Source organism: Cyprinus carpio, chromosome A5 (assembly GCF_018340385.1).
Source record: "Cyprinus carpio isolate SPL01 chromosome A5, ASM1834038v1, whole genome shotgun sequence".
Classification (NCBI taxonomy): domain Eukaryota; kingdom Metazoa; phylum Chordata; class Actinopteri; order Cypriniformes; family Cyprinidae; genus Cyprinus; species Cyprinus carpio.
This window is the reverse complement of record NC_056576.1, coordinates 17,099,961-17,116,511: the sequence shown is the minus strand read 5'-3', so window position 1 is coordinate 17,116,511 and position 16,551 is coordinate 17,099,961. Positions and strand designations below refer to the sequence as shown.

The following is a 16,551-nucleotide window of genomic DNA, read 5'->3' as shown; positions in this document are numbered from 1 at the left end:
CTGTCCCACGCAGCGTTGGATTCCGCCATGTTTTAGGTCACACTCAGGAGAACACAGTGTAAATACACACAAATCACCACAGAAAAAGCAGACCGTTTACTATAAATTTTTTTTTTTTTGAAAACCATCTTACATACTCAGAATAAAACGGTCTAATATGTAAATCTCTTTAAATATATATATATAAAATAATAATAATAATAATTGCTCCGTGGTTTGTCTGAGAGGCTGCAAATATTCATTATTCAGTCTCCTTCACTACACAGTGGTACTGTTATAGGGTAACTGCTAAAACACTTTGGTTACAGTAGCAAAACCATGGCTATTTTTTAAAGGAGAGAATACATAGATAGATCTCAAACAGTTGATCATTTATCATTGTTATATATCGTCATATTGCCCAGTAAAACTGCTCAGTGTAAAGACTTAAGCCATCATAGAGGTAACAGAGCATACTAGAAGCTGCTTTGAAACAATGTGTATTGTGCAAATAAATATCTTGACTTGAATGAACCAAGATTCTTACTATTAGAGATGCCGAACAATAATGCAAGTGATCAAATGAATGAATTAATGAAACTTAATCCATACAAACAAGTGGCCGGGTATCAACGAGCTGCCACAAGATAATGCTTCCATATATGATTTTCTTCTATTTGTAGTGTGAGGGCTTACAGTTTAATGCAAACCACTGTATATAATAAATCTACAGAGATCAATTATTAAGACACATCTTAAGTTGTTTACCATACCGAGTTTTCAGTTAAACTTTCATCCGAGTCCATTAGTGAATGCAGAGATTTTATATCCAACTTACGATCAGGTTGGAATGATTAACGCTTACTGTATCAACATAGCGTTAATCAAAAGCAGAGGTATTTAATGCAGACACTGATAGGGCTATGGCATACCCCTTATCAATGTCTGCAGAAAATACTTCTGCTTTTTCAGCTTTCTAATGCTGAAAAAAGCATGTTTTCCACACCGGCCGTGCAAAGGGCTATGGCAAATGATGTAAAGTGAGCCTTGACCACTCCAGCGTGATCTTAAATAGAATAATATAAATATTAAATATCAAACGTCTACATTCACTATATTATCCAATCTCTGCTCTAGCTCCTTTGACCTAAATTCCCAGAATGCATTGCCCCTGTGACAACACATTCCAATTCTCTACTGATTTTTTGTTGAAGGAACCAGTTGGATGTTAATAGCCGATTGGCTTACAAAGTGACATCATACTTCCCCACTCTATTAGCATTAGTTGTTCCCCCACCCAGTTGCGGGTTACTGTCATTACTGTTAGTTACTACAGCCTACAGTTTGCTAGCTAGCTATAACTTCGTCACATAAATGCATGTATGCCTGTGTAAACCCAAATAAACTGCTAGAGGGAGCATTCGTTCATATTGTAGTGGTATTTGACAGTTGAGAGAGACGGCAGATTTCCAGAGAGTGGGAGTGGTTTCAGAGCAGACAGCAGCAGCTTTTGAAAGCAGAGAATACTGCTTATTTTTTCACATTTTGTTAACATTTTATTTACTTGGCTTTTTTTTTTTTTTTTTTTTTTTTTTTGCTGGGTGCTTAATAACACTTTTTTTCTGTGGTGTGACAAACTCAGAACACATATTTAATATTGCTTTACACAGACTTTAAGGTTCTTGTCCAAGTTTTTGTAGCTCTAACTTTAACTTGGTTATTTCTAATTCTAGTTTTTGTATCTCTAGTTTAAGTTTCACCTCTTGCAACATGAATACACCATACTGTTTTTCCAGCATGTGGTTCATGGTGATCTTGCTTGGGACATTCTGGGTCTCAGTGCTCAAGCTGCTGCTCACAGCTGGTGCTTGGCTGTTGTCCTCATCATCTATACAGGAAAAACAAAGTTAGCCCAAAAGTAGCTATGTTAGAGAGAGATTAAAAAAATAGATTAATTTTGTATTGAGTTATAGTTAAAGGCAATCCAATCAGTGATGACTATCTAAATCAGAGGTACTAAAACAGCTTTCTTGCCCACAGAACACTAAACAGGAAAAAAACAGCACTCTATTCACAAGACTGTCCAAACAGAGCTTGGATAATGGCAAAAGAAAGTGATGTCTCTTCTTTTGTTAGGGGTATTGGACTGGCCTGCTCTCAACTTCAAGCATTCCCCAAAACGTGTGTGATTCCTCTCCTTACACTTTCATCATCATTTATAATGTTTGGTTGTCCTCCTGTTTCTTTCAAATACCTCTTTCTTTACTTCCTGTTTAGAAAATGTTTTTGAACATCTTTAACAATGTATTCATTTAAAAATATATATTTTATGGCATTATATTCTTCTAAAACGCAAATATACTTAGGTTAATGGCTATGTTTATGAAACCAGACCCATATATGCTAAGGATTTATATTTGTTTGCTTGCATTGTATTCAAAAATTGAGGATGTAGATCTGATCAATGTGAGAATGTGGAAGTAGCTATGTAAAATCCTGTAGTCCAGTTACAACTGAAGGGAACTGACTAGTATGAAAAATAACATTTAATTTGATAATATGTTATTGCATTCTCTGGCGACTCTTGTCCTCCTGTAACTGCCGCTTAGTGTCTGAATGTGCAGTTATTATTTGAAAGCAATGACAATGTAACTTACGGACTTCCATGTGCACTGCATCTCCACGCTGAGGAGCACCTTCTCCATTAAAGGCCTCACAAAAATATGAACCAGTGTCCAGTTTAGATATGCTCGGGAACTCCTGATCACACATAGAAACCAATTTTGCAAATAATGTGTAGCTTTCAATACAATGACAAGGTATAAACCCTGAATTATACTAACACATAAAATTATGTAAATTATAGCATTATAAAGTACTGAATGTTTTGACGACTGAGTTCCAATCATTTGATGTGAAATATATATATATATTTATATATATACAGTGGGTATATAAAAGAATCATTCCCCTTTCAAATAATCACATTTTGTTGCTTTGCAGCCTGAAAGGAACACGTAAAGAGTTTTTGTTTTATCCAGCTGTATTTATGCAACTTATAACATCCAAGTGAAAGATATAACACCAACATGTCAGAAAAAATATAAAACAGAATCACTGAGTTGGAAAAAGATCACCCCCCTCCCAAAAGAGACTTATAAACTCAATCAGGTATAGCTAATCACCTTCTCAATGGCACACAGAGCCATTTGACTTTCAACTGTGATCAGCTGTGGTCATTTTGATTATATCAGCATGAAAAGATCTTTCCCTGGAGCATTTCAGTCCTTGGTAGCGCAAATGAAGCAAACAATCAACTATGGGTGGCAAAGCACTGTCAAAGGATCTCCCGGGATAAAGCTGTGGGCAGGTACAAGTCAGGAGATGGATACGCCTACAATAAAAATAAAATAAAATTCAAAGGATTTATCAATGCCTAGAAGCAAAATTAAGTCTATTATTAAGAGTGGAAGGCATTTGGTACAACACAGACCCTCCCTGGATCAGGACGTCGCTCAATTTATGACAAAGAGTGGTCATTAGGCCTACAGCAACTCAATTTATGACAAAGAGTGGTCATTGTGTGCATGTGACAACAATGTCACAAATTCCACAAATGTGACCCTGGACCACAAAACCAGTCTTAAGTCGCTGGGGTATATTTTTAACAATAGCCAAAAAAACATTGTATGGGTCAAAATGATAGATTTTTGTTTATGCCAAAAATCATTAGGATATTAAGTAAAGATCATGTTCCATGAAGATATTTTGTAAATTACCTACCGTAAATATATCAAAATGTAATTTTTGATTAGCAATATGCATTGCTAAGAACTTAATTTGGACAACTTTAAAGACGATTTTCTCAATATATATATAAATATATGTTGCTCCCTCAGATTCTAGATTTTCAAATAATTGTATCTCGGCCAAATATTGTCCTATCCTAACAAACATCAATGGAAAGCTTATTTATTCAGCTTTCAGATTATGTATAAATCTCAATTTTGAAAAATTTACATTTAAGGTTTTGTGCTCCAGGGTCACAAATGTGGATTGTATGGGAAGGTTGCAAAAAAAAAAAAAAAAAAAAAACACTTCTCAAGAAAGGCCACATGCAGTCACAACTGATCTTTGCAAAAAATGCACCTTGAAGATTCTGAGGCAAATGAGACTAAAATTCAATTATTTGGCCACCACAAAAAATCCAATACGGTTACTTTAATCCAATACAGCTCACCATCCAAATAAAACCATTCCTACAGTAAGCTGAAGCGCTGAATGCTGTCATTTTTGCTCATACAGGTAAGAATAATACATTGTATTCATTGTTTGGAACTGTAAAGGTTCTACTTTTATTTGTGTGCACTCACAATATCAACAAAATGTTGGGCTTTTGTAAAATAAAGAAAACAAATAGGATGGGCTTGTCATCTCGGTGCTGAACAGGATTGCTTCACAAAAATGAACCGAAACTTAGCAAATATTTTCTTTACAGAGATGACTAATATATCTATAGAAAGCTTTAAATGACCACAAAATGAAATAATTCAAATCCAAAAAACTCTTTCATTATGTAATCTGTAAAGATGCATTCCTTTTCGCGTCCATGATGAGACAGCAAGTCAGGATCATCAATTTTATCTTTGCGACACTGTCTCAGAAAACACTAGTTAATTAACAAATAAATTAAAAATCTCACAAATAATTTCCCCCAACATATTCATGGTAACTTCTGCGGCAAGCATTAGACTATTTAGCTACTACTAGACTACTTAGATCCGCATCAAGGGGTGAAACGAACTTGAGTTTGATTCAATCAAACCAAACAAGACAGGTGTGAATACACCCTTAAACCCCATTGAAAATCTGTGGAATGACTTGAAGAATGCAGTCAACAAACAGTCACCATCAATTTTATCTGTATTTGAGCAGTTCTGCAGAGAAGAGTGGGCAAATACTATAAAGTCTAGATGTGCAAAAGTAGAGACAAATACCAACAGACTAAAGGCTGTAATTAAAGCAAAAGCTGGATTGACAAAATACTGGCCCAAGGGGGTGATCCTTTTTTGAACGTCAGTGAATCTGTTTTTTTTTTTTTTTTTTTTTTTTTTTTTTTTTTTAATACAGTAAATGCAGCTGGATAAAACAAAAACTGTTTCTGTCTTCATTTCAGGCTGCAAAGCAACAAAATGTGATTATTTTAAATGGGGGTGATTCTTTTCTATACCCACTGAGTGTGATTTAACTTTCAATTGATAGTTTTCAGTCACATCATATATATGTATGTATGTATGTATGTATGTATGTATGTATGATGTATTTTCTAGTATTGTAGATGAACACTCACCAGGTTACCACTGAAGACGTTCATCTTGTAGGTGAGGTTCTTAAAATTGGGGAACATGGTTGGATCTTCAGGGAGGGGAGTGTTGTCTTTGTACCACTTATAGGTGGATGGAGGGGAGCCATCTGCATCAAAGCAGGTCAGGCGGACGTTACTTCCTGTTGTGACTGATGAAGGAATTCTGGATACAGGCTTGGAAGGAGGCACTGTAGTGGAGGAAATTACAGTGGGAATAACAATGCTGTTTGGTGTATTACATAGTTTCATCAAAGCAAAATCTTTGCAAAACAATTTATATAAATTTTTTTTCCTATTCAAATTTACCAAGGACCGTAAGCTTGATGGTCTTCTCATCATATCCAGAATTGCCAGAAACCTCACAGTCATAGTCTCCACTGTCTGCTCGTGTCACCTTGTTAAATCTCAGTCCTCCATCATACACAGTGATACGGCCTGCATATTCAGCTACAGAAAGAAAAAGTTACATAATGGTGTATCTTTTCTTTGTGTGTTAATTTCAATAAGACACACATCAACACACAATAAGGAAATGCTACTGCAAGGTTACAGTGATGACACTTGATGACAACAGTTTTTATCCATACCAGTTATCATTCCAGCAAAGTAGATAAAAAACTGATAGCCCTTGAGATCCTTGAACTTCCATTCTATTCTGGGTGTTGCACCAAAGTCAGCGGTGTAGGCACATTTCAGATCAACTCCTGAAAAAAATGTAATACTTTGTGCATAAATGTTTTTCACATCAAAAACTGAGTCCTTGAATCACCCAAAACAGCTATTACTATTCTCGAGTGCAAAACATATACAGACACATCAAATTTTCTACATTTTTTACATTTAGCTGATTACTGCCACACAGAAACAGTTAGGCTGTAACTGAAAGAAAAAAGAAAATTTTACGTACCCTCATTTTCTTTCACTTTTACTGAGGGACTAGCAACAACAACCGTAAAAGCGGCATGCAGGCCTGTAGACAGAAAGAGGGGGATTCAATCCTTAATAAGAAATCTACATTAAATACATTACAAATCACATTAACAGTCATATCTAGACTGGAATGATGTTTAGACTTTATCTTCATCTAGGCCAATCACTTATTTTTCTGTTTAATAGAAAAATCAGGAAAAGAAGAATCTAACAAAAGCAACATGTTGGAACCCTGTTAAACAGATTTAGAAATAAATAAATAAATCCTGAAACAATGCAAATTAATATTTCAACATTTAAGGAAACATATTACTCTTTTAATAGTATTAAATGTTTTTAATGTACAGATTGACTGAAAATCACTGATGGAAACCAACAATATCAAAGTTTAGGCTGAATAACTCACAGCAGACAGAAGACAGTCAGTGATACTACGTGATAAAAAAATATTGTGCAAGCAAATACTGAAAACATGTACTACCTGTAAGTGAGATAGAGAGGCACACAAAGACGAAGGTCAACATATCCACTCTGAAATTATATAAAGCCTTCCAGAATATTTATCTTATTAAAATGATAACTGGTTTTATGTTATTTTAGCAGAACATTAGTGCAGTTGTTTATTTGTTAGGTCCCTTCAAAACTTTGGCAAGATGAGCTGAAAGGCTAATAGGTTACTTTGTTACCTGTACCGCGTGTGTGATTGGTTGGAAACACAACACTATGATGTTCCAGCTGCATGACGCAATGAAAGTAAACAGATTCAAGGCTAGACAAATAATTGGAAATCATTCTCAGAATGAACCCTGTTAAGGAGTCCAGACTGTTCTACATGGATCTTTGTACACTGTACATACTTAGTAAGTTACCCACTTGATAAGATGTACAGGAACAAACATGTCAGGGAGAGTAAGAGCAAACAAGTTACAGATAAGTATTGTAAAAAAAAAAAAAAAAAAAAAAACTTCTGACACTCATTTAATATTAGGTGTAAAATCATTTAATAATTCAAAACTTGACACTTTGCTGAAACAAGAAATTTATATTGAAATATTGCTTGTCATGAGACAAAGTTGTGGACCCAGACACCCATTTGTGTAAAATGTGATTTGAACATGTGGCTAGACTTTGTTCAAATCACATGTGAAAGTTGACTAGTTTAGCAGACAATCGCAGCGTCAATTAGATAGGTTGAGAAAATACTGTACAAAAACAAGGTCATGCCCAGCCTCAGTTCACTTCTCCCTTATGATAGGTTGTTTATTCTTAACATAAGTGCATATTATATTTGATTGTTTGTGTCAGCGATACCCTGAGCGTCACGGTACTATCCGGTGACTAGTCTAGACATCACATAGGTAGCGTTTCCACCGCAAACCTAATATAATTTTTGAGTGCTTTTTGTTGCATATCACTGTTGTGCTTGTTAACGTATGCCACTCGGTAATATCCAAAGGTAAGTTTGGTAAATTTACACGCCACCTCCATGCCACGCCGAATTGAGTTAGTAAAGCAAAAGGAGCCCATACCAAGTATTGAGTACATGTACAGTAAATGAACATACTTTCCAGAATGCCAACAATTCACAAAAAAAATTCCTTTTTTATTGGTCTTATGGAGTATTCTAATTTGTTGAGATAGGGAATTGGTGGGTTTTTGTTAAATGTGAGTCAAAATCACCACAATTAGAAGACTTAAACTACTTCAGTCTGTGTGCATTGAATTTATTTAATACACAAGTTTCACAATTTGAGTTGAATTACTGAAATAAATGAATGAGATGCACCTGTATACAAGACTTCTTCACATACATGAGCTCCGTGTATGGTTTGCTCCAGCCAAACTTGTTAATAGTATATGTGAATCTGCTGTAACAACATATAAAATCCGAGGTTCAAATTACTACAACAATGGTTTCTTTATTAATAATTTGTAATGGTTTATTTTTTATATGTTCAGTTTCACTAAATCTGCGTACTTGTGATTTGAGTCAAACCTACCAGTGTTTCCATTTAAATTGTCATTAAAATTGAGTTGAACCTTTATATGAGGTTCAATAAAGATTTGTTCAATATTATGTAAAAACATTGTGTATATTTACTGGGATGTGTACATTTCATAATTGCAATATATAAATGACCAAACTTTAAAGCTGGTGTTTTGGCCCAAATTGATTGTCAAGACATTGTGTAACAAATAGTTTCAACAACAACTTCTGACTGAAAAGACATAAAACAATACAATTTTGAAGGTTACCAAGCTGTAAACACATTTCAGTTAAAAATAAAAATAACACATCTGAAACACCATCACAGCAGTCCTAAAAAGTATAATCATTTTTTAGACACAGATCTACAAATATACAGATCTGACAATTATACACCATTTCAGTGCAGTTAAAATACCAGATCTCTCTGGAAATAATCTGAAACAATCAAAGGATGTGTGTGAAGTGAACAGTGAAGGAGACAAAGAGAAAAGTGTGATTGTACACAGAAAGAATGACTTCTTAAATGTCAATTTAAACCCGGATAAACAGAATCAATGACAAAACCACAGCAGGAGAAGCTTATAGTTGATCTGCAGTTCTTCACTTAGAGTCCATTGATGCTGCCACTATCGTGCTGTCTTAACTGGGTTCTGATCATCTGATTCTTTGATTTCCACTCTTCCATCTGTGTGTGTAGGTGGAGGCGAGACATAAAAGAGAGACAGACCAACTGTATGAGCAAATGAAACAGTGTTGTCCATTTTCTTTAAAACATTCACACCAACATAAAAACGTGCAGAACTGATGGATGCATGACTTCAGTACTATTAAGTAATATTAGCAGCAGTTGTTGTGGTTATAGTGGAAGCCTTGGTAGCTGGTAGTCATCCTGTACTGTTTATTAACAAAGTATTTAATTCTGAAAATATGCTTACAATGTAAGTTTTATCAAATGAATGAATAACTAAAATGTTCAGAACGCTCTTTCATTTGAAGTGTCTTCCTGTGGCAGCTGAAATACCTCTTGTTTGAGTAGCTGATTGTCCATCCTTAGTCTAGCCACAGCATTTAGTTCCTCTTCCAGTCGTGCATTGCTCTGACGCAGCTCTTGAATATAATCACATGCTTTGGACAAGATCCAACCTTTACTCTACACAGAAGAGCAAAACAAAATGAAATACAAAAATAACTCAAAGTAAAACTAATAAAGAATCAAATCTATAAACACATAAAAAATTAAAATGACAAACACAAAATTACTAAAATTTAAACATTTAAAGAATCAAATATCTAAAATAAATATAAAAATAAAACACATAAAACCTTTTTTTCATTTGAAGAACTTTAACATCCTAATTTGAAATAAATCAGCATAATTTGAAATAAAACAGCATTAATTGTAAAATGGTTCAAATCTCTCAAGTCTCTTAACGTATTGTACTTATTGTGTCACCGTTTCCGAACTCTAAAACCGTTGTTCGGTACGTTTCGGTATGGGGACTTATAGTATCCCCTTTATTAAAAAAAAATAAAAAAAATAATAAACTCTAATATAATCCAATAAAAAAATAAACAAACTCATAGTATACCCTATCCCATTCTACAAAAATACTGTACATTATACCTTTGAATAAACAAATATAGTATGAATAAAAAAACATATTTCAAACGTAATTGCGCACCTGCTGCGCTCCATCATGCCACGCGCATTAGTGGGTAACTAACCAAAAAATGAAAATGTTGTCATTAATCACTTACCCCCAATATCTTTCCAAAACCGTTAAAAGCTTTGTTCCTCTCCATTTTGGATGAAAACCGGGAGGCTTGTTGCTGTCCCCTAGACTGTCAAAAAAAAAACCACATAAAATACACTGTGAAGGTATTGTTTTTTTGGAGAATCTGAGCTGGCAGCCAATCTTCAGTGTCAGTGTACTGATGTGCTGTTTTCCAAACTCAAAGCGTAAATATACGTAGAAAACGTTCCTGACACAGAGCATACACTGCCCTGCGTAGCAGTGTAAAAACAAAGACGACGACAAAAAATATACTAACATTCAGACTAAGAACTCAACGAGCTAAAAAAAATATTGATGACGATCGAAATTTTTTCTTCAGTCTATAATGTTATTTGAGGACTACCGGACATTCAAAATGCATCCCATAGGCTATTGTCCTTCAAAATGTGCGTCCCTGTCATTGGATTGTGACTGGATAAGAGGCGTCTGCATATCTAGTCATTATAGCGGCCGCAGTGGATGGATAGACCTAATAAAAAGCGAACAGCGATCTGAAACAAATGATTAGGGACAAGGTACCAGACGTCCCGTGGGAGTCACAATCGTTGTGGATTAACTTAAAGTTAGTGAAGGCTCTGCTGATAGAAAAGTGTTCTTGTCGGTACGCTCCATTCCTCAGTTCTTGGGGATCACCGCAGTCCAAAATTTCACACACAGGTACGTTTATCGGTATCTCACGTAAATACAGTAGGTTATGGATTAAGTGGATCGTCAAGGGGTGAAAAGGACCGTATTTCATGCATAAAAGGACAGCATTCCAAATTAAATATATCTGATTAATGATAAACAACAAAAAATGTCCATCAAGTAAAACTACTATCTGAAAAAGAGTTTAATTTGCATCTCTATTGTATCCTTCTTATTGCTTCTTTAAAATATATATATATATAAATATATATAATATATATATATTAATATAATTTTTTTTTTTTTTCATTTTAAAAGTTGCTCTTTTTCATACTGTTAAAGGGGGATAGTTCAACATGACATAATTTATTCAGTTTTTCCAAATTCAGCCTTGATTGTTAATTGATTTGGTTCTAAGAGAGAAGAATTAGCTTAAAGACTACATATAGCTACCAAAAATAAATTTTGAAACAGTTTTTACAGAAAGTAATGACTAAAAGTTGACAAAAATGCAATGACTTTATTCAACGAAACCTTTTGGAAAATTGGTCTTTTTTTATTGTGGCCAAAACAAATAAATAATTATGTGAAACACATCCCACAACACAACAACCTGAGCCCAACTTCATGGCTCATCACTTTAACTGTGTTTTTTTTTTTAGAACTAGCCAGACCGAGATCGATTAATTGCGGTACAAATGCGTATCGAACCTAAATTGAAGAGGTAATTCCACTAAATACTTAAACATTTTGGTGGCGAAAATTCTACTGTTCGGCTTTTGACAGTGCCCATATAGCCGAGAAACCGCTGCACTCCTAGATTTGATAATGAGGTGGAGCTGCTGATTTCAAACAAAACACAGAATAACCTTCATTGTGTTGAACCCTCCGCTTGTTATCCCTGGAAGCACGCTGTGTTCCCGACTTACTGTGAAGAATATAGGATTTGTTTAAGAAGTTGAAAATAAACAGATTACTGTGACTGGACATGTGGCTTTATGTATGTTATATGAGATGACAACCTCTGCTGTGTTGAGGCTAGAACGTCCTGAGGCGACATCATTACATAGAGTTGACCTGCAAGAAAAGGAATAAAGGCAAATGAATCTAAAACCTACATACTGTTGACATAATTGCATCATTCCACATAAAACATAAGTAAAAGCGGCTAACTTACAACTTTAAGCTGTATATAATAATGATACATTTTGTAAGGGAACTACTTTCATAGAGGAAATCCATCACTTCATTACATTTCTGCAACAAACTATCAGAATAACCAGAAACCACATTATGTACACCATCGTTTTGGGTTGGTAATATTTATTTTTAATAGTTTGAAAGAAGTCTCACCAAGGCACTTATTTGATTAAAATAAATTGTAAACAGTAAACGTGAAATACGATTACAATTTAAAATAACTTTTTCATCTTAAATATTTTTTTTCAAATGTAATTTATTTCTGTGATGGCAAAGCTGAATTTTCACCAGCCAATACTCCAGTCTTCACTGTCACATGATCCTTCAGAAATCATGCCGATTTCTTATTATTATCAATCATGTCACCTTATATTGAAACCATGGCAATTTTTTCTAGGATTCTTTAATGAATAGAAAGTTCAGAAGAACAACCTTTATTTGTAAGAAATGTCTGAACATTTTGTAACATAAGTGTCTTTACTGTCACTTTTGATCAAATATAATGTATCCTTTTTAAGCTTTAGAATTTAAATGGTAGTGTAAATGTAATTTGGCATTACCTGAAGGGGTTGGTTGAGATAGTACCGAATCAGCTGTGTGGAGATTGGTTACCATGGTGCCGACATTTGTGTCAGAGATGGTGGCAGGATAGTAGTACTGAGTTTCAGACGTCTCTCCCTCTAGACTCTCAGACTGAGAGATTACAGACTATAAATACATGCATACAAGTACCTACTAACACAACCACCTCTTTGATATAAAAAGGTTTCAGCAACAAGCTCAAATTTCTATTGCTGTTGAAAACAAGTAATACCTGGGTTACAGGTGGCATTGCTGCCGGTGATGCTGTGGGAAACCCAGTCACCACACTGACTGCTGCAGTCCCATCTGCCTGTCCTTCTAGCTGCCCGTCACCCAGGTGGATGACCCGGTATGTTACCTGAACCATGGAGGTCAAGGGTTTAATTATCATATGTCATGACCTATATTTACTATGCATACATGTGCCACATACCTGCCCCCCTGTTCCTTCCGTCTTTACAAGATGATACTTGATTTGCTGATCTGTGGCGAATGCGGCAGCTGACTGGATGGCTGTGACAGCCAGCTGGTCATCTGCTGTTTCAGCAACTCCTGGTAAAGCAGCGCATACAGGTTATTGTTTGGTAACTCCTAAAAAACTGGATATAAATTTATCATGTCAATTTCAACATGAAGTTATCTGTTTTTTGTTTTTGGTGCAGCTGATAAGTCAAGTATTTGATCAGCTATCTCACTGATGTTGAATGTAAGAGTGATCATCATCATCATCATCATCATTTTTCCGGTCATGTCCTGGCTGGGATTTCTAAATGGCCTAAAATGTCAGGCTTTTGGCTTTTTCCCCTATTGACATGCTGTTTACAGTCCTCATACATTATTATGTGTATTTGCATTGCTTTGACCATTCTTTGCTCCTTCTTGCATGTCATGATTGGTCAATCATGTACAATTCCTTGCCCGGTATTGGTCTTTTAAGTCATAACCTTCAGCAAGTATGAAAACAATAGCAAAATAAAACCAACCAAAACCCGTGCATTTTAGGCAATTTAGAAAAGAGGATGTATGCTCACCCTACTGAATCTACTGATGGTTTTTTTCTTGCTAGAGAAAATGTGAAGTTTGTTCTTGGTGTGCAGGAACATGTACTGTATATAGCACTAGATGGTGCTATTCAAGCAGTAAGCTGTCACAACTAAACTGAAACTAAAGACTGACCGCCACCCAAGCATATTTATATTGTCTATTTCCCTAAACACACTATGACCCAGAACGACAAAGGAACTTATGGACAGCTCAATTTAAACATCTCACCGTCTTGCAGTATGGGAGAATCTTCAGGATCATGACTTTTGGGTTCTCTAAACAAAGGAAACAAAAATGCATAAATAATTATTAAGAAATTTATAATTGTAATGCTAGATATCTATAATTATTAAGAAATATTTATATTACAATATTTAAAAAGCAGTGTTTAAAATTTACATTACAAAAAGCATATACCTACTGTACATTAACACGCTTGCGTTTTCAGATGATATCAAATCATTTCAGATAAACACTGTAGGAGTGCAGATTTCAACAGTATGATGAGCATAATGTGTGACTCGATTATGATAACTTTACTCACTGCATATTTTTAAGAAAATATAGTGTCTGGGATTCAGCTTTGGGGTCCTCAAAGGTACACATTCACTGCAAAAACAAAACAAAAACAATAGCCAGTAACAACAGGAAAGCAAAGGAGCACATTTGATACCTAAACCTTGCACAATTTGACTTGCGTATATCCTGCTTTTAAAACTGTCCAACAATTCAAAGCAGGTATTTTTTATTTATTAAAAAAACAAAGTCCCATCACACCGATGTTTTGAGAAACCGCCCGCAAAGCTACACATAGCGACTAACTTGGTAAGAAGCAAAACAAGAACTGACACAAAGCAGCCTTTATCATTTTAGCTATGCAAAAAAAGACGCGTGAAAACCATCCCGCAAAAAAAGTTTGTACCTATGACTAATCCTTATGATCGTTCCCCCCCAAAAAACATTTCCTAGTTACATTAATCTGTGAATTACCTGTTTGTCGTTAGCAGCAAACGTCAAAGCAACATATCCTTTCTGCGCATGTGCAGCAGACATTCTAGATTTTAATGTTAGTCACCAGAGGGCGCCATACACAACAGCGTTATCATTTTATTTATTTATTTATTTTTATTTTTTGTACTGAAGGAAGTTTATTATGGCACGTTCATACGGCTGAGAAACAAATAAACATGCTAAAATATGACATCTTTCATCACACCAACATATGGTCCCAATCCGAATACAACCTTTATTTTATTTTAGAATTCATACTTGAAACAATGCCAAACAGTGGGTTCACTCAAACTTTATAAAACATAATCCCACATCCAAGGTACATAATTTTACATGGTATTTTAGAGACATGCATCATATGACAGTGTTAATGACATCAGCATCACCCAAACCAGTGCATAAATATGTTGTAATTGAAGGTTCTCCATTTGAATATCTATTAATCTCTCATAATTTCTGAGGGAAGAAACACACAGATTTCGTCGACTATTATTTTTGATGTAGTACAAGCTAGAGGATTTACAATTTGGTTTTAGGCAAGTGGTGTTGTACCGAGAGATTCATTCTACACTTAGAGAATCTCAGACAAAAGTGGGAAAGTGAGGAAAGCTAGCAGGAGCGCTGCTCCACTGTGCTGCATGACACACCAGCCAGAACAGGTCTGAAGCTTACCTGGAAAGAAAAACAACTTAATTTACCAATGCAGTTGCAAAATATACTTAGTCAATGCAATGCTATTTTATTTAAGAGAAAAGCAAGATGTAATAAATGTTAAAGTAATGTTGTCTTACTCTTGTCCAGTAATTCACTGATTTTCATTGGTGTGGTAGTTTGTTGGATGAAGCAGGTGTAGTTTTTGGGTTTGTCATCTGAAAAACCTTTCAAATACAGCTTACACATGTTAGCCGTTATGGAGACATTGGCACGGTTTTTGAAGGTGCTGTCTGGGGAGCTGCTGGAGTTGGTAGAGCCAACCAACTTATCCTCTGTCATGTAGTAGCAAGTCTTCTGGAGCTTGGGGTCTGGATCTGGAGTGAACGTGCAGATCATCTCCAGGTTTTGCTCCTTAGTCAAACAGGAAGAAAGCCGAAGGGAAGTCTGGCCAGAAGCAGCACCTAGAAAATTATAATGCCAACTAGCCTTAAGTCGTTTAAAACCGGTACAATACTTGAATGGCCTAATTTACAGTAGATTAGACTGTGATATCTGTCCTGTGCATTTTCATGGGATAACATTATCAATTAACATCATGCTCAAATATGACTTTGGTGTAACTTTTGGTGATATTCATGAAGTAAAAAAAAAAGAAAGAAAAAGAGGAACAATGAAATTACCCATCAGGAACAAGGTAGCAATGACAGTATAGTACATCATCCTGACCATAGTATATGTGCACACAGCGGAACCTGGAGAACAAATACAAGACACAACACAATATTAATACTGATCACCTCATAGCATATACTATTTGTATTCTGCCTAAAACATGAACATTAATGACTTTTCAGGACTTCAAGTAAGTAGAAGGTGTTCATCTGCATGCATGTTATTAAATTTATTTAAATTTATGAGGTTTGAATTTTTTTATTATAGCCTATATATCCCTGGCAATGTTTACAGACAATAAACAAACTCTCTCATGTAGCCACTGCAGCAAATTTCTCAATATGGGTGGGTTCATGACATGTCTGAGCACATACAAATAAAGTGCCCTTTCGGTCCGATAGGTGCCCTCGGACTGCAACTGTGCCCTCGTAACTAACTCCACTACTCCCATGCCCCTCCGGAGGTCTGTGCACGCCACTGGTAAAAAGTATTATTCAAGATTCAAGATTTTTATTCGTCACATACACGATTATATAGAGAATATATAACCAGTAATGAAATGTGAGTCAAAGAGGAACAAAATATATAACAAAAGAACTCTGATACATGGACTACACCCTGTCCACATATGTGTACACAGCGGAACCTGGAGAACAAATACAAGACACTTACAACACAATAAATTAATACTGATCACCTCA

The 16,551-nt window shown here is 35.3% G+C and overlaps 2 protein-coding genes and 1 long non-coding RNA gene across 5 annotated transcripts; all 3 read right to left on the bottom strand.

The window, feature by feature from the left end:
- Window positions 1-804: 804 nt before the first annotated feature.
- Window positions 805-6,943, bottom strand: f11r.2 (F11 receptor, tandem duplicate 2). The gene is made up of 7 exons (XM_042755796.1): window positions 6,756-6,943; window positions 6,252-6,314; window positions 5,932-6,048; window positions 5,651-5,791; window positions 5,330-5,532; window positions 2,637-2,739; window positions 805-1,867 (listed from the first exon to the last, which is right to left on the bottom strand). Exons 1-7 carry the CDS (start codon window positions 6,796-6,798, stop codon window positions 1,653-1,655), a joined length of 885 nt encoding a protein of 294 aa, XP_042611730.1. The 5' UTR covers window positions 6,799-6,943; the 3' UTR covers window positions 805-1,652.
- A 1,041-nt stretch (window positions 6,944-7,984) lies between these two features.
- On the bottom strand, window positions 7,985-9,427 carry LOC122134173. Its single transcript, XR_006159810.1, has 2 exons — window positions 9,286-9,427; window positions 7,985-8,949 (listed from the first exon to the last, which is right to left on the bottom strand). It is a non-coding gene; the product is annotated as an uncharacterized LOC122134173 (long non-coding RNA).
- Window positions 9,428-11,484: 2,057 nt separating this feature from the next.
- Window positions 11,485-14,598, bottom strand: LOC109090609 (upstream stimulatory factor 1-like). 3 transcript variants are annotated; one of them, XM_042755781.1, is made up of 8 exons: window positions 14,504-14,598; window positions 14,058-14,122; window positions 13,742-13,788; window positions 12,903-13,021; window positions 12,702-12,827; window positions 12,448-12,580; window positions 11,710-11,764; window positions 11,485-11,615 (listed from the first exon to the last, which is right to left on the bottom strand). In XM_042755781.1, the coding sequence occupies exons 2-8, from the start codon at window positions 14,117-14,119 to the stop codon at window positions 11,504-11,506; spliced, it is 654 nt and encodes a 217-aa protein (XP_042611715.1). In that variant the 5' UTR covers window positions 14,120-14,122; window positions 14,504-14,598; the 3' UTR covers window positions 11,485-11,503. The 3 variants fall into 3 exon arrangements, with proteins under 3 accessions (XP_042611715.1, XP_042611718.1, XP_042611719.1); XM_042755784.1 differs by lacking the exon at window positions 14,504-14,598 and adding an exon at window positions 14,436-14,477; XM_042755785.1 differs by lacking the exon at window positions 14,504-14,598 and having other exon boundaries at window positions 13,931-14,062.
- Window positions 14,599-16,551: the final 1,953 nt, after the last annotated feature.